This window comes from Sinocyclocheilus anshuiensis, unplaced genomic scaffold (genome assembly GCF_001515605.1).
Source record: "Sinocyclocheilus anshuiensis isolate Anshui unplaced genomic scaffold, SAMN03320099.WGS_v1.1 scaffold334, whole genome shotgun sequence".
Lineage (NCBI taxonomy): Eukaryota > Metazoa > Chordata > Actinopteri > Cypriniformes > Cyprinidae > Sinocyclocheilus > Sinocyclocheilus anshuiensis.
Genome location: NW_015546055.1, coordinates 78,433 through 105,693, shown reverse-complemented (window position 1 = coordinate 105,693; position 27,261 = coordinate 78,433). Strand labels below are relative to the sequence as shown.

The following is a 27,261-nucleotide window of genomic DNA, read 5'->3' as shown; positions in this document are numbered from 1 at the left end:
TTTTTTTTCCTCATTAATGTACACACAGCACCCCATATTGACAGAAAAACACCGAATTGTTGACATTTTTGCAGATTTATTAAAAAAGAAAAACTGAAATATCACATGGTCCTAAGTATTCAGACCCTTTGCTGTGACACTCATATATTTAACTCAGGTGCTGTCCATTTCTTCTGATCATCCTTGAGATGGTTCTACACCTTCATTTGAGTCCAGCTGTGTTTGATTATACTGATTGGACTTGATTAGGAAAGCCACACACCTGTCTATATAAGACCTTACAGCTCACAGTGCATGTCAGAGCAAATGAGAATCATGAGGTCAAAGGAACTGCCTGAAGAGCTCAGAGACAGAATTGTGGCAAGGCACAGATCTGGCCAAGGTTACAAAAAAATTTCTGCTGCACTTAAGGTTCCTAAGAGCACAGTGGCCTCCATAATCCTTAAATGGAAGACGTTTGGGACGACCAGGACTCTTCCTAGAGCTGGCCTCCTGGCCAAACTGAGCAATTGATGGAGAAGGTCTTTGGTTATAGTGGTGACCAAGAACCTGATGGTCACACTAGTTGATCTCCATGATTATATGTGGAGATAGGAGAAACCTAGAGAAGGACAAACATCGCTGCAACACTCCACCAATCCAGTCTTTATGTCGGAGTGGCCAGACTCAATCCTCTCTTCAGTTAAGACGCATGAAAACACACTTGGAATTTCCAAAAAAGCACCTAAAGGACCCTCAGACTCTGAGAAACAAGATTCTCTGGTCCGATGAACCTCAATTCCAAGCTTCATATTTGAAGGAAACCAGCTCCGCTCATCACCTGCAGAGTACCATCCCAAAAGTAAAGTGTGCTGGTAGCAGCCTCATGCTGTGGGGCTATTTTTCAGCAGCAGGGACTGAGGGACTCGTTAGAGTAGAAGAAACGCTCAGTGCAGCAAAATACAGAGATAGCCTTAATGAAAACCCAGTCTAGAGCATTCAGAACCTCAGACTGGGTGGAAGGTTCACCTTCCAACAGGACAATGACCCTAAGCACAGAGCTAAAATAACGAAGGAGTGGCTTCATAACAATGACTGTTCTTGAATGGCCCAGCCAGAGCCCTGACTTAAACCCAATTGAGCATCTCTGGAGAGACCTAAAAATGGCTGTCCACCAACGTTTACCATCCAACCTGACAGAACTGGAGAGGATCTGCGAGGAGGAATGGCAGAGGATCCCCAAATCCAGGTGTGAAAAACTTGTTGCATCTTTCCCAAAAAGACTCATGGCTGTATTAGATCAAAAGGGTGCTTCTACTAAATACTGAGCAAAGGGTCTGAATACTTAGGACCATGTGATATTTCAGTTTTTCTTTTTTAATAAATCTGCAAAAATGTCAACGATTCTGTGTTTTTCTGTCAATATGGGGTGCTGTGTGTACATTAATGAGGAAAAAAAATTAACTTAAATGATTTTAGCAAATGGCTGCAATATAACAAAGAGTGAAAAATTGAAGGGGGTCTGAATACTTTCCGTACCCACTGTATCTGTCTATCTATCTATCTATCTATCTATCTGTCTGTCTGTCTGTCTGTCTGTCTGTCTATCTATCTATCTATCTATCTATCTGTCTGTCTGTCTGTCTGTCTGTCTGTCTATCTATCTATCTATCTATCTATCTGTCTGTCTGTCTGTCTGTCTGTCTGTCTATCTATCTATCTATCTATCTATCTAAATCTATCTATATAATGACATATTGAAAAACAAAATTTGAACACAAAATGCCATGTAGGGACTTCTGGGAAAAATATAGTACTATAACTGAAAAAGAAAATTACAAAAGAAATTGGAAGTCACACGTTGAATTAAACATGAAATTTTGAATTAGAAAAAAAATTAAATAATTTTTTATTGTTAAACATACTTCGATAATCTTTGTTTTATTTATAACTTTGAAAAATCTTTTTTTTTTTACAGCATAGATTACAGGTATGTGTGTGTGTCTTCCCAAACAACTATGAACGGATGAATGAAGCTCTGTTAATGATAGGTGGTGAGTGTGCAGCAGCATTTCAGATGGATGGTGATAAAACAGGGACAGAGGATGATGGAAGTGTGCAGCAGAATGAATATTAATGGTCGGCGTCTGGGCCAGAGCTAATGATGAGGAAAATTCCCTAATAAAAACTTGATGTGATGGGCAACGACCCGCAGGGTCACCAGAGAGACCTAGAGTTAATAGTGTGCCGTCAGGTGTGGGGAGCAAAGTGATTAGAGCCACGCATCGTTCCTGCTGGAGAATAAGAGAGAGATAGTGTGGTAGACACCGAGAAATGGCTAAAAATAGATATTACAGTTTGGTTGAAAATTAGAGAGTGTGCTGAAGAGAATATGAAGGAAAGCAAGAATATTGCACATCCATGTCATATCTGATTTCTATACAGGCACGAATGAAATTAGCCTGTCGGTGGGGCTTACCCAGTGATGAAAGAAATAGCTTGGTTTTTGACCTGTGTGCTTCTGCATTGTCCAGTTACCCTATATAGATCTTTATTCTCTCAGGATATTTAGTTATATCATAATTGCATAAATTCATCCACACGTTTTCTGCTTCGCTGCGTTTTTTCCAGAGGGTACGAAGAGAAGCATAACAAAGATGGCAGCTGGCATCAGAGCAAATGTCATCTGTGCATGCAGTAATTAAAATGCAAACAAAGTGGACTGTTCCCCAAGGAGGAGCCATAATGGTACAAACAATGCAATCTGATGTATTTAATTGTTTGACAGTCTTTCTATTAATCTTTGATTAAGCCAGCAACTGTTTGCTGCCTAACCTTCTTCAGCACTGTATGCCTGTGGGAGTGATCTACACACTGACTCTGCTTGCTTGTTTGTTTGTTTATTACGCGGGGAGAAGAGTGTCTTGCATCTTGAAATACCTGAAGAACCTTAGTCAGAGAGGACACCATATTTAATTTGACATGAATGAAAACGAGGCGGTGAGAGATGGAAAAGCATTTCATTTAGTGTTAGTGTCATTTAGTACATTAAATATGTGCCTTTTCAATAACTTTATAGTGGACAAAAAATAAGTAAAGAATGTAATATAAAGAATGTAAAAGTAACCTTGGATGTTTAAAGTAGTCATGACCTAGGACAAATAATGTTCCAAATAGATTTCATGAACAATTTACATAGAAATGTATAATCATGTTTCATGATTAAATCCCATTGAATGTGCTTTTTGTCCTTGACAGTCCTGTTTTCTTTTCTGTGAATTGAAATTATTGAAAAGAATGAAATGAAAATATTTTTATATATAGAAAATACTGGTCAAAAGTGTTTTTTTTTTTTGTTTTGTTTTTTGTGAAAGAACTTTTATTCAGCAAGGATTCATTAAATCGATAAAGTGTCTGTCTTTGTGTTATTTGTTATTTTTAAATTTAAATTTTATGTTAATTTCAATTTCAAATAAATGCTGTTCTTCTGAACTTTCTATTCTAATCCTGAAAAAAAGTAATGGTTTCTACAAAAATATTAAGCACCAAAACTGTTTTCAACATTGATAATAATAAGAAATATTTCTTGAGCAGCAAATCAGCATATTAGAATGATTTCTGAAGGATCATGTGACACTGAAGACTGGAGTAATGAAGCTGAAAATTCAGCATTTTAAAATATATTCAGAAAGAAAACAGCTATTTTAAATTGTAGTAGCTAATATATTTGCAATATTACTGTTTTTACTGTATTTTTGATCAAATAAATGCCTTGGTGTGCATAAGAGAACAAAAATCTTACTGACCTCAAACATTTGAAAATATATAATGCATTTAAAACATATATGATGATAATTATATAAAAGATTTCAAGTTATAATTTAGCACTTTTCCTTGTTCAGAGAGATTTCAGTGGCAATGTAATATGGCCAACTCACTTTTCTTTTTTTGGAACTTAAATTATGGCACTGATTTGCACATATGATTTCATCTTCCCACTCTTTTTTCTTTCACAAACACACACACTGCGTTTACCCTATCCTCCCAGTCTCACTTGTGGCTGGCAGGCTGGGTGACAGTGCCACCCTTGGTTGATCAGCTAAGCGCGTTGCCCTGTGGCACCATCTGTCTGTGCCAAGCTCCACCTCAGGGCGCCATCTCACATCTGTCAGCCCGAGCAGCTTAGCTGACAAGTTATTTTAAAGGTAGACGTACCCTCAAGATACACAGACACATTTACATGCATGCATATAGGCATAACACGCACACACATATCTTGTACCTGCTAACCCTTTCCTGTTGCTGGCACAGCATCATACAAAGTGTGTGTGGCTGATGAATGTCTAAGAATGGCCCTTGATACTTGAGATTCAGCTTCTTATCTTCTCTTTTTCTTATGCACCAGCATTTCTCATCACTCTTTGCATAGATTGGGTGTTTTTCAAGCAGGTGCTATTTAAAAAATATTGAAAAGCAATACTGCAGTCTTCTAAGACAGCATCCTAATTGTCATGAAACCTCATAAGTGATGATTTGAAGCACTCTTCAAAGGCAGCAACTGCGTCACAAAAATAACAATTCAGAATTGATTTTAATAGATTTTTAATAGAATTAGAATTTCACTAGCTTGGATTTTTTTAATTTGTTACTTTATTTATTTATTTTTTACGCTGCAGTGCATAATGGGATTGCCTTTTTTTAACCTTTATTTGTATAGCGCTTTATACAATACTAATTGTGTCAAAGTAGCTTTGACACAATTAGTTAATTGTGTAATTAATTAAAATTAATTACATTTATTCAATATTTAAAAAATATATATATATATATTTAATAAATATTTTGTTACTTTTTTATTTGCAGTTTCATTTATTTTAACTATGGAAATAATCATGCATTTTATTAAAGCTTGATGCTTATTGGTACACAATGCACTTTTACAAGTACTTTGAGAAACACTGAGTAAAAACTAATGATGTCACATGCAAAAAATAGCATTCTGTCAAACTCCTATGTCCCAACATTCCTGTATATTTGCTGTAAGCTTATAATTTCACATTCAGATGAGTTTTGTGACCACATATTAACAATACAAGTTTGCATTAAAAGTAATACTTGAGAGAAAAATTTTCTCCTTATTGGTTTTACCTAAAAAATGTGATAAAACAGCATTTATGAACTCAGTTTATGAAGAATCCCAGTATCTGCCCAATATCTTGAGAGCCACACATCAGTACCTGTTACAATGTCACCTTGGTACTTGTGCATCTTCAATAGCCGGCTCAGTGTGGCTTAACTCGCTCTGTAGTTGGAGAAGCAGTGGTTTCGATCTCACAGCACAAAGCTTCCGGTGAAATTTCTTGCCTCTCTGTGGCCCAGTACTCAAAGCCTCAGTCTCAGCAGACAGCACAAGGCACGCCGCCATTTTCTCCTCAGAGCATCTGACTCTTAGCTCAGTGCTGGCTGGGCCTGTTTTTGCTTCCTCTCTGTTCATCTTTCCTCTTCTATCCATCTCAACACATGCACACACACACAAACTCCTCCTTTCACAGAGCAGAGAGTGGGAGCTCCAAGCCTTGATTTGCCAACACATTTCCAATGATTAAAACGTAATTAGCGTTAGCGAGCGCCTCCTCCCTGGCTAATTTCACTGCACGCTGTGACAGGCAGGCGGCCGGTGGCAGCGCGGCCCCAGTGGCAGATGGAGAATCAGGCAGCAGGAGGGGAAAAACCATTTTGCCGCGTTTGCATCAGAAAACCATCAGGATGTGCAGCTTTTTCTGTGGGAGGTAGGAGGAGACGGAGAGAGAGAATGAGGGGGGACGAGGGAGGTGGGGCACGCAGCTCTCCGTGGCAGCGCATCAAATTGGCACTGTCAGAGCTGACCCTGGCAACGGTTGCCATTCTTCAAGCTGTCCCCAACATAGCCCACAGGCAGAGCAAGAGAGAGCGACAGGCAGAGAGTGAAAATAGCATAGGGAAGAGGAGGAGGAGGGATGGAGGGAGAAGAGAGAGTGTACCAACCTATCGTCAACCTTCCGGACCCCCCCTGCCTCTGTAATCTAGCTCAGATCAGTCTCAATTCATTTCAGCATTTGTTGACAGTGCCAATTACAACACAATGGCAAATAGACCATGAAATGGAACGTCGAACACTTTGCGTCCTAACTTGACATTTGACTGCGGTTTTACATCAGCGACTCCTAAATAAGAACAGATCTGTTTTGGAACATATTTTTGAAGCATATTTTCGGAGTGTTTGCTGTGTTTGGCTCGTAGCGGTGCTGCATTTAAACCACGCATTTTTCATTGTGTTGGCCCTTCACTAGAGTGTGTCTTGCAGGTTTGATGTGGGCTCCGAGGTTTTCGTTTTTAAGAAGTCTGATTAAGCTCAGAGCCTCGGACAGTGGCAAAAATGCAGTTAAACGAGCTCAGAATTCTATTGCTTTCCTTCTTTATTGTCTGCTGTTGTTAGACGCACTTACGAGGCCTATGGGAATAGACTTCAAATAAAGAAATGAAATGTATTTTGCTTGAAGATATTTTCATTTAAATGCTCCGTTTGGAAGTTTGTCGTTGTGGATGTGTTGTTTAAAAAACAGCAAATCAGAGACTTCCATTCCAGTCCAGACTTTCAAGAACCCATGAAATTGTTTGAAAAGTGCTGTGTTGACATTTCATGTTGTAACAAGATGTTGGCGACATACCAAATGGCTTTTCCCATTTCATATAGCCAGTGGACAAACCACAAAACATTGAAGGCATTCCCTTTTTGCCATTTGCTTTCAAACCAATTGATATTTTGGAAAGGAAATAAAGAGTTAGTGTTAATATGAGCAAAGGGGCATAATGAACCATGATTCCATAGTTTTCATGCTTCACAATTTTTCTAAAATATGTCAAATATTTTTTGATTTCATGTGGTTTTTCAGGATGTGTTTAGCTCCCATGCTGCACTGCTGCAGTACAGACTGCATGAACACTGTTGTTCTCATTCGGAGGCCTAATCAGCTCCTTACTCTTCCTCATTCACTGTATCTGAGGAGTGTGTGTCTAACTAAAGCAGATGGCTCTCCTGTTCCACTGAGGCCATTGGCTGTTTTAATAAGCTTAACATGCTATATTGATCTGCAGCCAAGATCAATTGGCGAAGTGTTTGGCTTTGAAATTAACACCACACCAGAAAAAAAGCAAGAAATTGCTGAGATGGGTTCCCAAGTTAATCCATCCAATATGACTGTAATACCAAGTGTTTTAGAGGAATTAAATATGTTGGACTGACCATCATTATGCCAATCTCTTCATATTTACTCTTGTCGCCATCCTTTACTGTTGAAATGATGGAGAGAAAGCCAGGGATATAAAAAATTTATATATATTTAAATGTTTATGAATATTATTAATATATTATTAATAATAATGAAATTCATGTTAAATTTTAAAATGTGCAAATTTTATAATAAAATAAAATTACTATATAATAATATTAAATGTTTTATTTTATTTTTATTAACTGTTTTTAATCATTTACTGTTGTTTTCTTCAAACTTCAATCAAATTGATATGTGCTTCGTCAGTCAACAATAAATATAACCATATTATATTATATTATTAATAAAGCTATATATAGTTGACTAGCAATTATAATATCAAATTAATATTTTATTACATTATATATATACTGTATATGCGTGTGTATAGTGTATTTTATGTAGTATAATATAAGCTAAATATCGTTGACTGATACAATTATAAATGTATTATATTACTATTAAATACATTATTATATTATTTTAAAAATTAAAAACTATATTATATTAATATAATATACTTTTAATGTGTACTTTTGTATAGTTATCATATTTTATTTTTGACCCTTTTTCCACTTTTAATAGATGAAACAGAAAAGGAAATGATGGAGAGAAAGCCAGGGATAGAAAAAATGTCACTGGACTCGAACCTGCATCTTACTCATGAGCACAAAGCAACCTGCATCTTACTCATGAGCACACTAAGCATTATGCCACGACTCAGGCATTCTAATATGCTTTGAATCACAACATGCAACAGATCTGACCTTTTTTGTTTATTTGTGAAAAGTGCAGCCTCTCCTGTTAAGGACAAACAAGCTGCCTGCCTTTACCTGTCAAATCTCATCTTATCCTTTCCATTACTTTTACTTTCCCACTATAAAGTTATTTCCGTCTGGACCCACCCCTCCTTTCTCAGTTTCTTCTCTCAGCACCAGTACGGAAAATTGCATACCTCTGTTCTTGGAAAGAAGGAGCAGGAGAGAGAGAATAATGACAGCAATTTCTTCCCTTTCTCGACTTGCTGGCTTGCGAGAGAGTGTCGTTTAGCGGCACCTGTGTTAGCGACAGGCACGCGGATGAGAAGCAGTTGATTAAATCATCAAGTCGCAGCGGAGAAAGTCAATTCTGCTCACCATCTACAATGATATCCTTTTATCCTGACGTAATGAGCTATGGCACTTTTGCATTTGGTAATGCGATGAGTTCTATTAGCGCGTTCCATTTTCTTCACAAGCAAAGGCGAGTCATTTCGTTCCTCTCATATCTCTGCAATCAAAGTGCTGGCTGGGCGTGGGGAGCACTGACACGCCAATGGAGATGCCGACGGTGTTTTTATGGATCACAACACATTGTAAAAAATACATTTTGCTCATTATTTTAACTCTTCATGAACCCTGTCTGGGACAAATGAGGGGGAGCCCCAGGCCTTTAGGAAGGCTTCATGCAGTTGTGCATGTTAAATCGGCCATTATGGCCCAGGACGGGGATATATTCAGAAAGCTTCAATAATATGATGCTGATTTTGTTTCATAGCATTTTTACTGTAATGTTAACAGTATTACCATGCTGGCACACACAAGAGCAGTAGGTTATTAACATCTGGTATGTGTGTGTTTATTGGTTATGTATAATGCATGAGTCCCGTATGTCTGGAATCCCGTTGGATTGGGGCTGTAAATCGGATGCTGCTCACCAGGCCCTGTATCAGGTCAGACGGGATACAGGGCCCGGTGAGCAGGCCCCCCTCTCTCTCGCGCTGTCCCGTCCTCTCACTTTCTGTCCCTAGCACCCAGTCCTTGCAGGAATACAGCTCCCAGAACTGTCAATCATTCAGGGCTCCCACAGGGTTTAGTTCCGCTGGGTTTAATTATCCCCGAAGACCTTAGGCCCCGCCCCCTAGCAGGCCTTCATTAGGGAGTCCAAGTTCAAACCCTGAATGCATCTCCCCCAGCCAAGTCATCTGTGTGCTCGCTGCTAATTAGCAGATAGAGAATTAAGTGGACCTTGAAATTAAAATTGGTCAGAAAGGCTTAAATTCAGCATTTTAATTTCATGCTATATGTTTATTAATTTATTTGCCAGTTATTCATTGGCTTATTTTGCATAGAGACACCAATGCCCTCTGTTGTTTTGTCTTGCATTTGTTTTTTTTTGCTTGTTTGTTTTTTTTTTCCTTCAGAGTAACGTCTGTAATATTATGTGTTTTTTTTGTGAATCAAAAACATACAGTGCGATTAGTGTAGCCCACTTCTGAAAACAAATGACTCTTATGAACTGGTTCTTTTTAATGAATCAAAAACATACAGTGTGGCCAGTGTAGCCCAATTCTGACAACAAATGACTCGTATGAACTGGTTCTTTTTAGTGAATCAGAAACATACAGTGTGACCACTGTAGCCCAATTCTGATAACAAATGATTCATTTGAACTGGTTCTTTTTAGTGAATCAAAAACATACAAAGCTTACAGTTTAGCCTGATTCATGAGCAGATTTTAAATGGATCAAACACATACAACATGACCAATGTAGCTTGATTCTGAAAACAAGTGACTCTTATGAACCGGTTCTTTTTATTGAATCAGAAACATACAGTTTGACAGTGTAGTCATATTTGAAAAATGAACAACATTTATGAACTGATTCTTTTTATTGAATAAAAATCGTACAATGTGACCGTATGAGCTCTTTTTGGTGAATCTAAACAAGACCAATGTAGTTGAAATATCAAAACAGATGTCACTTGCTGGTTCTTTTAATGAATAGTTCAAAATATGTTTTGAATCAATCTGAAACTGCCCTGTATAATTTACAACATTAGCAGAAAAAGTTGGAAATATACTCACATGAATCAGAATCAAATCAGGAGCTTATGAATTGGTATCTAACTGAATCAGGAAACAGCGTTGATACGGAACCCAAAAGAATATATATATATATATATATATATATATATACACACACATATATACATACATATAATTTTGTGTTATTTAATTAATGTTTAGTGTTTTTTGACCAAAGTAATCAATTTACTGGATTTCAGGATTGATTTCAGGAGCAAAATACGATTATTATTTATGTAAACAATCAAACTCTCTGTACAGAAGAAGATTAAGCAGCGGCGTGAAAGCTGTATTTAGCTGCAGTGCGTCTGTGGCCTATGAGATGTGAAGATAGTTGGACTCGTACTCTAGTTGGTGTCAGGGGAGAAAAAAACCCTGCTGGTGGTAATAGCAGATGTAATGAGGCCTGGCCACTGAGTGACATAAGAACAGCCTTTTCCTGCTTAGACTTTTATTACTCTGCTGATGAGCTGTGCAGTGTGAGACTGCTGAAATCATATTTCCACATCATAATAGCTGTATATTTAAAAGAAAAAAAAAAGAAAAAAGTTTCAGCTCCATCAGGTCTAGCAGATTCTGCACTGTTCTAATGTCTCCTTTTTCTTTGTCTTACAGTGTGACAGCGAGAGTGGCCAAGAAGACAAGGTAAGACTGTGCCTTATTATTTTTATTATTATAGAGCAGCAATACAAGACCAGCAATGTATTGAAATCTCTGTATTTTTTTTTTTTTTTTTTACTTTACATTTAGGAATTCTTAATGTTGAAATGTGTCATTTTTTGTCATAATACTTTCTCTTATCCCAACATAATATGCAGAGACAACTACAAAACCCTGTTTCAACAGCGATTATATCACTGGAGGTCACTGACTCGCTGTGTAGTTTGTTTCTGGTAGTCGTTGCTGTTTTCAGGTGGCAGATCACTGTCTGCTCTCACATTGCCTGCATCGTATCAATGCTAGCTTGCATAAATCAATTGTTCTATTGCCTCTGGTAGCTTCTGATGGAAATTAATAATATTAATATTATATTATTATTATATTATAATTATTATGTATTTATTTATTTATTTATTTATTTATTCATTAATTTAAATCTCCCACTGACAGATTTAAAAAATAAATAAATATTTATTTTTATTTAAGTGCTTTTCACAAATTCCAAGATCAGTTATTTCCTTCAGTAAATGCAAAGCTAGTTAGTAGTAGCAGCAGTAGTATTAGTGTTATTAATACCATGTTACATCATATAGCACTTCTAAAATGATCTTTATTCTTTTTTAATCAAACTTGAATCAATGAGAATCCATTATTAGACTCTACTTAAAAGTGTGTTTCTATTTAATTAGAATTACCATCTTTTTAATGACTGTGAGAAGGCCTTAATTAACTCTGCATTAATTATGAATGACTAAATGGTGTGCGAAATTTGAAAAGAACCATTACAAGTTTCACAAGTTACATTTTACACATATTAATGTGAAACAATTCCTTCAGATTTATTTAAAGTACAACCCACAGGACATACGGTATGATGATTTACATTAGGTGGAACTGAATTATTATATCAGTCATATTTATAGTATAATTATAACAAAATGAGGCTATTGGATTTAATTTAACACTAGGCTCTAGGGTAAGTTTGATGCAAACTAGGCAAGCTACAAAAAGCTTGACAAGACACATCGCACCACTTATTTACTGTCTGCTGAACATCAGCATGATTACACGAAGATGTTGTTTTGTTCACTCTTTTTGATTGTTCCTCATTTGTTGTTTTAAACCAGTGGTGGTTTGATGACGACGAGTCGAATTAGCCATGTCAGTCAAAGCCCTTTTGTTGTGGCATGGCAGAGATGTGCGGCGTAAGACATTAATCGCTGTTTTGCTCGCTGCGTTTCTGCTTCTCATTATTCCTCTAATGATTTTCACAATATCATGTCATTCTCTCTGCGTTTGATTAATTATGTGTCAAAACAATGGAAGGGTTTAGTAGGTAAACAAAGAAACAAGAGTTCTCTCTTTCAAACGCACACACATTCGCAAACACTTCAGAGGGATCTCTTTCTGTCAATAGCTCTTAAAATGTGTTTACAAAACCGTGAGCATGTTGAGCTGCGTTAGCAATAAGTGACAGATCCGTGATATTTTCACATGCCTTTTCTCTCTGGGAATGAATTCAGTAGCTCTTTCCCCTGCAATAGCAGTTACAGTACAGTATATATTCAGCAGCCGTAGTGGAGAACAACTTGTCACATTAATGGGTCAATTCTATTCATCCACAGACAAACTGTCTCTTTTTATTCTCCTCCGGCCCAAATCAGGAAATGAAAAAAGACACTCTGGAGAAGTCACTTTCTGACTGTAAGAATGATAAGAATGAGGCTTCCCCCCATTTTTCCCTTAAATGACAGTACATGTTCATATTTCTTAACCCGGTTATCAAAATGCCCCACAGGAAGTGATGTCATAATTGTATTTCCTGTGACAGCTACAGTCAACATTCCATCACTAGTTCAACTGGAGGCTTAACTCTTACAGTCTATTAAGAGATATAATAATATTTATAATAAGAATAATATTAATATTATTTTATTTATGTTATTATTTTTATTATTACTTAGTATAACAGTTTATTAATTAAATTTATTGTAATCAGATATTTAATTTATAATTTTAATTACTTTAATATTATGATATATATTCAATTAATCAATATATAATTTAAATAATATATATTAGTTATACAATATTTTGGAATGGAGGTTTACTGTAAAAAATTATGTCCGCAATTATTCCTTTCATTCACTTTAGTTTACTCTGTAATAATGATGCATTAAATTCAGGTTTGATTAATTAGTATAATTGTTGGAATGATGTTTTAATAATTTTATTATAAAATAATTATGTTAAAGTAAATGCTAATGAAGCTACCAAATAGCTGTTTTTCTTTGTCAAAAGGGAATGTTTAATGTTAATGGGAAGAAGTGTGTGTGTGTGTGAGTGTTTAATGGCCTTTTGACATCTCGTTTGTGTTAGCTGGAGCAGAGCGGGATTTATTAAATGATACAGTCTGTACACTGTTCATCATGTGGGCAGGCCTATTCCAACTGGAACGTGGCCCTAGTCCTGCTGTCTGCCCTCTCTGGCTCACTCTCCTCTCACTCTCCCTCTCCTGCTGCTGGATGAATTGGCAGCATGCAGGCCGAACAGGGTCCAGAATGCTCTGAAAGCGTTTGGCTGGCCCTGGCAACTGTGGCTGGCCTCCACCTTCCAGGCTTTTGGCTCCGCTTCGGTCCCTGGATGCCCCTGTTACTTTCGTTCTCTCTCTCTCTCTCTCCTTTCATCGGTGTGCCAGGGATCTTGTTCTCAGCTCTCCCCACAACCTGCTCACCCACCAAACCCCAGGCCTCCGCCCCCTGCCCTGATTTGTGTGCAGAAGAAGTGTCTGTTATTAGAGAGAGCAGGTAGGACCCTGTCTTCTCATTACCAGCCGCTCAAGGGGGATTATTATGTCTGCTGTGGCTGGCAGAGAGAGAGCGTGAGAGATTCCACCGCCTGACGGGCTGTTTGATGTTCTGCAGCTGCCCTGATCCAATAACGTCCCCTTTTCATGGCGCAGTTAACACTAACAAGTCTGCGCCATCTGAGAGTGTTTAAAGACCGTTGAGGCTCAAGTGAATCTGTGCCGACTTTAGCCAGCAATAAATCAGCACATGTGCTCAGGCTTAGTGCCTCTCTACCCTCAGAATCCCTCCATGGTGCAGTGGGCTACATATGTGCTCTTGATAAATAAGCCATTGCAGGTTCAGGTTTAAGTATGACCAGCATCATGTCTCTGTCTCCCTGTCTCATTTTACTAATCTGATAATGTAAAGCTTGATTTTCATGTAAACAATAAGGAGAAGTATATGTGTGTGTTTGTGTTTACATCGATATTTACTAGAAATATAATTACATTTCCATGAAATATTTTCTGTACATTTTTATTCACACATATAGATGAATTTGTACTAGAAATAGTATTTATAATTTTCATTAAATGTTTTCTTTATTTTTTTACTCGTGGATGGGTGGATAGATATTTACTAGAAATAATATTTATAATTTTGATTAAATGTTTTCTTTACATTTTTATTCATGGCTCTATGGGTGGATGGATAGATATTTACTAGAAATAATATTTATAATTATGTTTTCTTTTTCTTTATTTTTTAATTCACACATGATATGATATATATATTTGATCTCGGCCAAATATTGTCCTATCCTAACAAACCATACATCAATGGAAAGCTTATTTATTCAGCTTTCAGATGATGTATAAATCTCAATTTCGAAAAATTGACCCTTATGACTGGTTTTGTGGTCCAGGGTCACATATATGGTGTATTATGTGATTATAAACATTTATTATTAAAGATGGTGCACTACAGATAATGCTTTTAAACCATTTTAAAATCACAACATAAGCATTACTGTCTTGAAGCGTCATGTTTAATGCGAAAACCCATTAAATACACAACTGAAACGATTGAGAACACACAGCGTGCTGCAAAAAGGTTTTATGTGTATGTAACAAAGTTCGTAGTCACGGGAAGAAGGAGGCGGGAACCAGCGAACATTTAAACACTTTAATAAAATAAACAAGCACAAAATGAAAGTAATGCGGCAGCCCCTCGCGGACGACTGGCGCACACAAAACACAAAATAAAATCCAGGCCTGGTCCTCTGTCGTCACTCCTCCTTTTATCCTTCCGGAGCTCCTCCGTGGGACTCGTGACCGGTGAGTGGCGCAGGTGTCACGCATTAGCATTTACTCCACTGGCCTCGCTCGGTTCCCACGGCTCTCGGCCCCGCCCCTTTCGTCACAGTGTACTAATCAATTATCAGCCCATTACCTTTAAGAGGTAGATAGAGATGACAAATTGCACAAGCATGGACAGATTAATCTTAAGTACCTTTAAAGCATCCCACCTTTGGCTTGAAATTAACGTCCTCTTGAGGCCTTAAAAGGGAAAATAAGAGGACCTTTATCGCTGAACTCTTTTAACACCCCTCGCCCCCTCGCTCTTTTCGCGGACCCTTCATTCCTACCTACATATCTTCCCCCCATCTGTGTGTGGCCAAGGGCAGAGGACGCCATTTGAAAGCAGTTGCAGATTTATTAGCGGCTCTGCGTCAGCGAAGTGCTGTAATTTCACTCGCTCGCCTCTCATTTGAGACCTGCACTTTTAAGAAAACGTGTAAGTCCTTGACGCAAAACCATGATCATATATATATATATATATATATATACAATATATATATATACGTAAATATATATATATACGTAAACGCCCCGGCTTCCTATTCTTTGTTTTTTTTCCCTCATCTGCCTCTTCTCTTTTCGTCTTCTGACGATGTTTACCCTGAGGCGAATTAGTTTCTCCATCACTCAGCCAGAGCACTGGCATATAAATTTTTCTTTTTTTTTATCTCCTCGCCACACTTCCGCACTGTGAAACGGGGCGGGTAATAAAACTCCGTGAGCGAGTTGTCAGCGGTAAAAGATTATGTGTTTTGCCCTCCCTGCATCTGAAAAAAGAAGAGAGGACGGGATGGGGAGGGAGCAGAGGGGTGTTTACAGGCTTGAGTGGGCGCTCGTGAGGCCGGGACAGAGGCTGATTGCTGTAGAGTGGTCTGTCAGCCCATGATTTGTCATGTACTTCATCATCTCTGTCAGATGTATAAATCTCAATTTCGAAAAATTGACCCTTATGACTGGTTTTGTGGTCCAGGGTCACATATATGGTGTATTATGTGATTATAAACATTTATTATTAAAGATGGTGCACTACAGATAATGCTTTTAAACCATTTTAAAATCACAACATAAGCATTACTGTCTTGAAGCGTCATGTTTAATGCGAAAACCCATTAAATACACAACTGAAACGATTGAGAACACACAGCGTGCTGCAAAAAGGTTTTATGTGTATGTAACAAAGTTCGTAGTCACGGGAAGAAGGAGGCGGGAACCAGCGAACATTTAAACACTTTAATAAAATAAACAAGCACAAAATGAAAGTAATGCGGCAGCCCCTCGCGGACGACTGGCGCACACAAAACACAAAATAAAATCCAGGCCTGGTCCTCTGTCGTCACTCCTCCTTTTATCCTTCCGGAGCTCCTCCGTGGGACTCGTGACCGGTGAGTGGCGCAGGTGTCACGCATTAGCATTTACTCCACTGGCCTCGCTCGGTTCCCACGGCTCTCGGCCCCGCCCCTTTCGTCACAGTGTACTAATCAATTATCAGCCCATTACCTTTAAGAGGTAGATAGAGATGACAAATTGCACAAGCATGGACAGATTAATCTTAAGTACCTTTAAAGCATCCCACCTTTGGCTTGAAATTAACGTCCTCTTGAGGCCTTAAAAGGGAAAATAAGAGGACCTTTATCGCTGAACTCTTTTAACACCCCTCGCCCCCTCGCTCTTTTCGCGGACCCTTCATTCCTACCTACATATCTTCCCCCCATCTGTGTGTGGCCAAGGGCAGAGGACGCCATTTGAAAGCAGTTGCAGATTTATTAGCGGCTCTGCGTCAGCGAAGTGCTGTAATTTCACTCGCTCGCCTCTCATTTGAGACCTGCACTTTTAAGAAAACGTGTAAGTCCTTGACGCAAAACCATGATCATATATATATATATATATATATATACAATATATATATATACGTAAATATATATATATACGTAAACGCCCCGGCTTCCTATTCTTTGTTTTTTTTCCCTCATCTGCCTCTTCTCTTTTCGTCTTCTGACGATGTTTACCCTGAGGCGAATTAGTTTCTCCATCACTCAGCCAGAGCACTGGCATATAAATTTTTCTTTTTTTTTATCTCCTCGCCACACTTCCGCACTGTGAAACGGGGCGGGTAATAAAACTCCGTGAGCGAGTTGTCAGCGGTAAAAGATTATGTGTTTTGCCCTCCCTGCATCTGAAAAAAGAAGAGAGGACGGGATGGGGAGGGAGCAGAGGGGTGTTTACAGGCTTGAGTGGGCGCTCGTGAGGCCGGGACAGAGGCTGATTGCTGTAGAGTGGTCTGTCAGCCCATGATTTGTCATGTACTTCATCATCTCTGTCACTCCGCCGAGCGTTGTCATAGCTAACATATCGCCCCGCATTTGTACCGGCCCGTGTAGGAAATTTGTATTTACTTTGGGGTTGGAGGCGCGGGGAGGGAGGAAGCGGCGGTGGGGGGGGAGTGGTGTAATTTGTTCCTCGTGGATAATGTGACCCTGAGTGGAGCCGGATCATGGGTTAGTTGAAGTGATATTTTCCGGTAATGGTAGTTGTACATCACGGCTGTCAGACAGAATTAGGAGGCATGCACGAAACAGCTCCATTTCAGCCACTGCAAGCATCTGGGATTATTTTCCATAACCAAGTATGACATGACCGCTCTGCGGAGTGCATTAAATTTTTACTGGCTTTTCTTCCTTTGCTCCGTCTTTCCCTCCCTCTCTTTGCTCCCGAGCCAGGTCAGCGGCGTTTCCCCTGAGCCGACTGGGGGGCTCCGGGCTGGCAAGGTGATTGATGCTCGGGAGACTCGGCGTCCCTCACAAAGCCCGGCACCCCGCTGCAGCGCTGACACGTCTCTGTCAAAGCCTCTTGGCCACAGTCCCGGATTTTATGTTATTTCTAATGACGTGTTTATTTCTTTAATTTCTTTCTTATGGTCGCCAGCTATTTTGATCCTTGTTATTTCCAGGCAAGGTCAGCGTTGTAATTACCAGAGCTGTGGGAGACAGATCCTGTGTGTGTGTTAAAGGCTAATCACCGGGATCTTGGGGGCGGGTGGGCAGGCAGTGCTCATTATAGGGGCCTATCGCCAAAATTATGTGACCACCTTACAGGCCCTCTGACTTGCCAGACAGCAGAAGGATTTAGAGGGAGACAGAGCAGGGTGATGCATGCTGCTTGATGGATGGGCAGGTCAGCAGTTACACACCACCCCTCACCCCTGGCCGTCCCACTCATTCCTGTCTGCTGCAGAAGTGCATTATGGGAGAAAGAGTGTAGCCCACTTATTGTGCTGGCGGAGCACTGCTGTTTGATTGACACCAATAAAATAGACCCTTTTTGTGTTTGAGAACAGCATCATATGGGGACTGAAGGCTAGTGATGTACTAATGGAATTTATTGCAGCAAATATATATATATATATTTAAAATGTTGTGTGAAAAATTAAAAATACACACAAAGATGTATGTATGTATGTATTTATTTATGTATTCATTCATTCATTCATTCAAACATTTCACTGATAGACTGATTATAATAAGCCTGATTAGGCCAGTAATAGATGCAGAAAATATTAAGGCTTTTTATTTTTATTTTATTTATTTCATTTTTTTTGTTTGTTAATTATTATTATTATCATCGATTATTATCATAAATGTTTTCTATATATATTATATTTAACTAAAACTAAAACCATAAAAAAAAATTGTTACTTGAAATAAAATAAACATTTACTATACACTTATTATAAGCAATATAAACACAATATAAACTTAATCTTAAAATATGAAAGTTATTTTATTTAAGAATTTTAATTTAATTTAACTTGATGTACTAAAACTGAAATAAAAACTATATAGACAAATTACTAAAAGAACAACAACTAATAAAAATCGCAAACATAAAAATTTTGCTGCTACTAACTAAAATTGAAAAGGAAAATATATTAATGAAATTATACATATTATATTAATAAAATATATTAATAAAAGCTGTAACAGGATCTCAGTGCTACTAAGATAACACTGCTATTAACTTTCTAGACTAGAATTCTTTTTTTTTTTAGCGTGTAAAATATTATAAATGTATAGTTTTTGTTCATCATGTCTTTATAGTATTAATATTACCGTCTCTGAAAAATTCTATATCATTCCGCTAAAATATTTGGTATATGCTACATAGCAATTAGCATTATATCACCAATCATTATTCTTGATGGAAAACTCAACATTTTGTTTGTATGTTTGCGTGAGTGTGTGTGTGTGCGCGCGCATGTTTTCTAGTGGATATGGTGACTTGCAGCTATTGTTTGTGCTGAGCATAAGCAGAGAAGCATCAGAGTGCCTCAAGGCAGTCAGTAATGACCCCCACCAACCCTTACTTGCAAGACAATCACACTCACACACACATTTACACACTCTTTTTCCTCCATCTCCCCCAGCAGGCAGAGCCTCATTCTGTCACGGTGTATGTCTAGGAGCTAACGCTCGCCTCTAACATGTGGACAACGATCAACTTGTTAGTGTGGATTCAGCATCTTCCTTTTCCCTTAGGCCATGATGAGCCTTGCTGATGCCTCCATATTCCTTACACACACACACACACGCATGAGAGCCCCTGATGGCTCTTTAGTCCCCGACAAGAGCTCAATGTGGTGGGAGGTTGACTGGTTGGGGTTTGTATCCAGGGCTGAGACTGATGCTGTGTGCTCTTGCCATTAGGGACACAACCTCGCAGCAGGGGCCCTACGAACGTAATACTCTTTTTTTTTTTTTTTTGGCCCTGCACGCTCCTGTCTGACATCTTATGGATCAGGATGGACAGTAGCCCTGCCACTACATCACATGTGGTGTGGTGCTTCCTTTATTCTTGTCTCATAAACTGACTTTTATACATCTAGTCAGGCACTTGGAGATGGAAAAAGGGTCAAGATCATTCTTGATTAGTTGTGTAGCAATCCACTCATTGAAAGGTATGAATTGCTTTTTTTCCTCTAAGCAACACTGTTATTTACAGAATAGCATGGAGAGGCTGTGTGCAATAAAATCACAGACAAAAGAAAGGTTAACCTGGAAAAATAGTTCAGTGACTTTTTGATTTGAAGTTTCAATGTTGACTTCCAACCCAAGGCATGAGATATTTTACACTTTCCATTAACAGACATTCCCGAGAGCCCTCGACATCAGCATTCATTTGTGCAAGCCAATAAAAGGTAATAATGCACCTGTGTGAATCAGACAAGGTTGCCAAGTCCTTGAAATCGAATTGAATTGATTCCCTTGTGAATTATGATAAAGTGGCAAAGTATTCACAAGTAAACACTGGCAAATTAATTATCAGGATATATAATATAATATAATAATTATATTATATTATATCATATTATATATTTTTTTTACATGTCATTTCCAACCGAGCTACTCACATAGTTTAGTGAAAGCTCTACGTGTGACTTTGTGTACCTTGTAAAATGCTCTAGAATATTCCATTCCATGTGAGACTGGTAGGTGTGTGACAGATCTCACCTGTGTCTAGCTATCTGCGCTCATGAATATAAATGATAGCAGGTTGACTGTTATCTAGTTTAAATAATGTATGCGGTCAGACCTTGGGTTCAGATCCACATCTCCTTACAGACTTTTTCCTCAAACATGGAATAGTAGAACATGTTATTTCACGTCCGTCTCTTTGTTCTTCACCCTTCGCTCTGTCTCTGCCTTAGCATCCTCTGCAGGCTGAGTGCTGTTCCCAGACAGTCCAAGGTTAAACTGAGGCCGTATGCATGATGGATGTCTGTCAAGGTCCTCACACCTACACACAGACCATTAGCCACTGCACAGTGACTAATATACAAACATATGCAATCACATTGTTCTTGTCCAGTGGCATTTTGGTTTTGTGATGCAAATGTCCATAAACTTGATTTTGAACAGCAGTTATTGGCTTCAGAAAAGAAAAGTTTATGGATTTTTTTTTCTGTTCTTTCTTTACTGAAACATTCATTGCATTGAGCCCATAAAACAACCTCTCTGTAGATTGATTTTTACTTAGCATATACACTTTATTTTTATATGCCTTAATTTTCATGTTTTTATTTTATTTTTTAAATAATGGTTTTATTTTTATTTTTTTATTCATTTTGTTATAAGTCCATATTTTCATATATTCTTTTATTATATTATTTTTCATCTATTTTTTCTGTTTATGTGTATTTTAGTATTTTTATTATTTTGTTTTTCTATTTATTTATATTTTTATTTTCACTATTTTATTTTTTCTATTATATTTTATTAATCATTTTTACTTCATATTTTTTATTAAGCTTTGAGTTAGTTAAGGTCTCCTAGAATATACTGTGTTACATGGTATGTGCTCAGTCACTAAAAAATGAAAGCAGCCAATAGATAACATAACACCTGTTTGTCAGTAAAAACTTGCACTTAATCATTTCATTTTATATGCCTTTATTTTCATGTTTACATTTTTTAAATAATAGCTTTATTTAATTTTGTTATATTTTTGTTATAGTTTTTTTATATTTTACTTTCTTCTATTTATGTCTTTTTTATTTTTATTGTTTTTTTTGTTTGTTTGTTTGTTTTTTTATTAGGCTTTGAGTTAGTTAATGTCTCCCAGAATATACTGTATGTTACACAGTATGTGCTCAAAAAAAACACTAAAAACTTAAATAAAAATTATATAGCATAATAAAACCTGTTTGTCAGTAGAGACTTGCAGTTAATTATTTCAGTGTTGTGCTCGCTGTAATGTTTCCCCAGAGCATTTTCTGCATCTATGGATTTCAACAAAATGACCCTAGTGACAAGTGTGCCGGCATATACGCTGAGCACACCGGACACGCAGACTCATGTGTAGACACATCCTTAGCCTCCCGTCCCAAGTGTTCACCAACACGCTTGTTACAGCAGAATAATTGGAGGGTGTTCAGCTTTGCAAAAACAGGTGAGGTCAGGAATATCGTGTCCGTCTGTGTCCTGATTAACCCCAAGAGGATGATCGACAAAAGAGCTCGGCCTGTTGTGCGTGAGGCTCCAATTATGTGTACAAGACATCGCCGGCCTGAGGGAAATTAAATGGAATCCCCCAGCTGAATGTGCAACCGAAGCCTCATGGGAGACATTTCGGCTCTTATTAAAACAGCCCCATTGTCTAGGCTTAAGGGTCCAGTGTGTCAAGCTGCAAATATGTAAATATAATGCCCATAAGGACTTTGCCTTACATCCGTGTGTGTGTGTGTGTGTGTGTGTATTCATCCACACCCTACGCCTTTTTTTGACAGCCAGTATTGACTGGGAATAATGAGGCTGCCCTGTTGATGTCCTGCATTGTGACTGAAGCTCATTTCTGTATGGATGTCTTGACAGCAGCATGATGCAATGGTTGTGGTATTCTCTCCACTGTCTTTCTGCTGTTATCGGGGCCTATTTAAACACCTCAGCAATGGTCCCTCAGGCTCAGAGAGCAGAAGAGCCATTGATTGTGTCCAGTCTCTCTAAGTGAGTGTGTAGGCAGCTCCGACTCAGGACAGATCACCGACACTAAGTGGCCGTCTGGAGAGAAATGAAGATTAATGTACCTCAGAGGTTGGTTAGTTTGTTGTTGTTGTTTTTTTAGTTAGAAACTAATGATTCACTCTAGGTTATTTAAACCCAATGTCACATTAGTGTACAGACACTTAATTTAAAGGCTAATGTAAATATAATGTCTAAAAAATAGGACTGATATGAGGTAGTTTAAGATTCCAGAGCTAATCAGACATTAAAATCAATTGGGACCCAAGGTAATACAGTTGTCATCATTTGCTCACACTTATGTCATTCCAAACCTGTATGAATTTCTTTTTCTGTGAAAAACAAAACAAAAACAAATCCATGGAATGAAAGTCAATAGGGTCCAGTGTTGTTTTGGACCCCATTGACTTTCATTGTACTGACAAAAAAAGAAAGGCAAAAAAGAAAGTCATACCGGTTTAGATCAACATAAGGGTGAATGAATTATGAATTTTCATTTTTGGGGGAGTGTTTTTTGCATAATCTGTTTGAAAAAAATAAAAAAAAACTCCTAAAACTAACAATATCCAGTGGCTTATCTGTTCAGTCAGTCAAACAGATTTGAGATTAAAAACAAAAGTAATGTTTTAAGACGTTTATGTAATGTTTCGGCTGGTTGTAAGGTGGGGCGAGGTGGGTGGATGTTGGTTGAAAATGTTCCTCCCATAAGCACTCAATCATATCAGTCCCATCTCTTTTAATTATTCAGTGCTGTGGTCCTTCAAGATGCCTTTTTCTTCCTTTCAGTCTGTCCTTCCTCTGCTTTTAAAAGCCTCAGGCAGTTTGTAAAGGTCTGTAAGCTGAAGAAGTTGTTCTCTGCACATCTTTATATTCTCGGCTCGCAAACGTAAATCATGAGAAAATATCCTCTCTGCACAAACGAGACCCCTACTGAGACATATGACAACAAACGCTTGAAGATAAAGGCGTTTACTGTGACAGAAGAAAGCAGAGCTGTGTGTGCATGTGTTTATCTGTAACAAGGTAATTAGTACCCAGAATCCTGTGTTTCCATATCAAGACAAATAGCAGTAGAATACTCTCATTTCTCACATCATCTTCTAATAAGACTGTTCACATTAATGCTGCTGTGAGTGAATCTGTGGCTAATTTTTTGTGGTTTTAATTTTTTTAAATTCTTTAAATGCAGTTGTATGCTAAAAAGCTGATAAATGTGCAGTGCGTTGCAGATTCTGCGCAGTTTCCCTTTCTCATTCAATATGTTTTTAAATGAATCAAAGACAGTAATGAATCCAGCACTCTAGTTTGGTTTGGAATCAAATAAAGCAAGAAAATATAAAACACAATTGACTATGTAAATTAATGGCATCCATTCACTGTAACAGCATTATAAGAGGTGACTGTAAAATATGGATGTCTTACCATCATTTGCATGAGTATAGAGCGATTTTATCACCGATTTACCTTTCAGTGCTTATCAAACACGATGCAGACTTGGCACGTGCAGCTGCACACACGTTATTATGCACACACTCGCACTATTACGTGCACAGCGGGCTAAATAACAAAGCCTGCAATGTGCCCTTTGGTGGGTAGATGCTCATTTCTAAAGAGAGGACCTTCCATCTTTACCTTTCAGTGCTTATCAAACACGATGCAGACTTGGCACGTGCAGCTGCACACACGTTATTATGCACACACTCGCACTATTACGTGCACAGCGGGCTAAATAACAAAGCCTGCAATGTGCCCTTTGGTGGGTAGATAGCTCATTTCTAAAGAGAGACCTTCCATCTGTGCTGATGGCAGCCGAGGGAACCGTTATGATCATGATGGAAATCTCAGCTGCCATTATGGGACGGCAGCACAGGGCGCGTACTGCACACGCACTAATGGACTCATTTGTAATTGGGGGAGAGGGAGATGATGTGTGTTTGCATGTGGGTGTGTGTGACATGCAGGAAGGAATGGACTAGAAGGAAGGTATAGATGTAATTTGTGTGTGTGTGTGTGTGTGTGTGTGTGTGTGTGTGTCCGTGCAGCTTTCAGTGATGATCTGTTATGGATTATATCCTGGCATACACTAGCTATACACTATTTTTTTGAATGTCTTTGAAAAAAGTTCAACAATACTGCATTTTTTGTTATTTAAAAAATACAATAATAACAGTAATATTGTGAATACTGTTTTCTATTTTAATATATTTTAACATGTAATTTATTCCTGAGATGCCAAAGCTGAATTTTCAGCATCATTACTCCAGTCTTCAGTGTCACATGATCCTTCAGAAAACATTATATTATGCTGATTTGCTACTCAAGAAACATTTCTCATTATTATCAATGTTGAAAACAGTTGTGCTGCTTAATATTGTTGTAGATCTAATATTGTTGCATGGTTGGCATTAATAGTTCCTTTGACATTGCTCCTCAGAAATCTGGAATTTTGTTGAACTGTCTGTTAAAACAAGCTGAAGAGCCGCTAAAAACAGGCATGAGGCTACATGAAACAAGTGTGAGACCACAATAGACGCGAGAGAGAGACTAATACGAGAAAATTCAGTCAATTAGACATAATTAGATATATGAAATAAACCACCGGAGCTCGCTGCTGGTTTCCCACACGTTAAAGGAGCCCAAACTGTGTAAGAAAATAGGATCAATGAGATTATGTGGAAACACTCGGCTGTGGGGTGCAAGCATGTGGAGTTTGTGAGAGGGGAGAGCAATGTGTGGTCTGGTTTTTAAAGAGTTCAATAAAACAGCCAGCCTTAGCATAGCCCCTGTTTGTGTAAGTGTCTGTGAGTATGCTTGTGTGTGTGTGTGTGTGTGTGTGTGTGTGTGCAGGGCCGGATTTACCTCTTTTCGTGACGTAGGCAAAACTAATTTTTGGGGCCCCCCTTCCCTATTAATATAATAGGCCTAATATTACCACCCAAGCAAACAAAAATATTTCTTAATCAGTGGAAACTGTTACAGTGTTTTCTATCGCAATAAGCTCTTGTGTTCAGTCAATAAAAATCCTAGTTCCTAATTTGTTTGAGAACTGAGAAAGACCGTTCCATTAATAGGCGCGGCCACATATCCACTTCAGGAGTGCATTATTTCTCTAATAATTTTAACGGCCTGGAGTCACAATCGCACATCAGTTGTTCAGATGATTTGTTTCAAGACATTTGACATGCTTCTGTCCTGAAATCTCATGTGTGTTGAACTAGCTAATTTTTTACGCACATCATCCCAAACCTTCCGTTGCAAATTCCAAAACGTCATTTTAGAGCTAATAACAGAGGCTTGAGCCATTGATATGCAGGCTAACGCAGTTATTAATGCAGTCTAACGCAGTTATTAGAGAGAGAGAGAGAGGGAGAGAGAGATTAAGTGCATGTGAATACTTGCGTCTGTGCATCTCTCAGCAGTATTCAGCAGCAGCGTCTACTAATAGCGAATCTTTAAGTTGAACTGCTTCAAGAACCTCGCTACTAAGAAATGCGAAACTATTTTATTGATAAATTCGCGGGGCAGCCGCAGCTCTGACAACAAGTTTCTGTTCACGTCTCCGCGTGTGTGCGCGAGTGTGTGTGTGTGTGTGTGTGTGTGTGTGTGTGTGTGTGTGTGTGTGTGTCTGTGTGTGTGTGTGTGAGTGAATGTCGCATTGCTGCGTCAAAGTAGCAGCTTAAGGCATTTGTAGGTGGATAAGTACGTTTGGGTACAGCATGGGAGAAGAGAGTTAGCGGGAGACAGGAAGCAAACACTGATACTAATCACTGAGCTCCAGGGCAACAACTGTCCCAAACCCCAAGCTAATTCACACAATTAACACTTTTTAAACACTTATCTATCTCACCAGCACTAACATTTTTTCACGCACACCATTTCAAAGAATTGCAGCAGGGGTCTGGAACATGATATCACCACAATTATTCATAATTTTTCTATTGAATCTGCTATAGAATAAATTACAGTTAAAAAATAATCAGGGCAGAGACATCAGGTTTCTTCAGGCACTCCTGAAAAGAGCTCTTTTATATTAGCCATTCATTGAAGCTGAGCTAAAAATGACCTGAACCAGTTTTTCCCATATGCAACAAATTAAATAATTTTTACTCATTGTTCCAAAACAAACATATATTTCAACATTTAGTTAAGATTCATTGTATAGAATTTAGTTGGAATTTCATGTTCAGAATGGGGTTAATCAAATTCAGTCATATCCACTTTTTCCCCAGAAATGTGTGTTTGGCTGGCAAATGCAGATAGAGAGTTTTTGTTTAATTGTAGCTATATGGTGATGCTTTATGATGGTGATTTTTGTAGCTTGAGGTCAACAGTCTTATGTAATGTGTGCTTTCATCACATTGATTCTTAAGATATCGAAGTATAACTCGTGACGTGCGTGTAGATATGTTAATAGTGTGAGTTGTTATATATTCTTGGCTAGTGACATGATATACATTATTCATGGAGTTATCTCTCAGTCTGTCTCATTCTCAGATATGTATCCTCATTTCAGGTCAGCTAGTGCTTTCATACACATTTGATTGGAGGCCACAAGTGAACGTGTAATTTATAGCGGACATCAGTCACCGAGGCATTGAGGGAACTGGGTGATGCAGTGTTATCAATCAGCTGTATTATTTAGCAGTAAACAGCGAAGGACACTGTGCAGTAATTGGTAACCAAACACCAGTTGACTTCTGTCTGCTTGCACGAATAGTTATTAGTTATTCTCTAACAACTGCTGCTGTGGTGAAGTCATGTGTGGTCGTGTGCATGCGTGTGTGTGTGTGTGTGTGTGTGTGTG

The 27,261-nt window shown here is 38.2% G+C and overlaps 1 protein-coding gene and 1 long non-coding RNA gene across 2 annotated transcripts in view; one reads left to right on the top strand and one right to left on the bottom strand.

Annotated features, from left to right (window-relative positions):
• LOC107699243 (autism susceptibility gene 2 protein-like) overlaps positions 1 to 13,325 on the top strand; it is a 262,039-nt gene extending 248,714 nt beyond the window's left edge. The window contains exons 5-6 of the mRNA XM_016500439.1: positions 10,752 to 10,781; positions 13,236 to 13,325. Coding sequence (XP_016355925.1) covers positions 10,752 to 10,781; positions 13,236 to 13,325 — 120 coding nt within the window. The remainder of the gene's footprint in view (positions 1 to 10,751; positions 10,782 to 13,235) is intronic.
• A 5,108-nt stretch (positions 13,326 to 18,433) lies between these two features.
• LOC107699249 (uncharacterized) overlaps positions 18,434 to 27,261 on the bottom strand; it is a 16,909-nt gene continuing 8,081 nt past the window's right edge. Inside the window, exon 3 of the long non-coding RNA XR_001635440.1 lies at positions 18,434 to 18,445. This is a non-coding gene — a long non-coding RNA (uncharacterized LOC107699249). The remainder of the gene's footprint in view (positions 18,446 to 27,261) is intronic.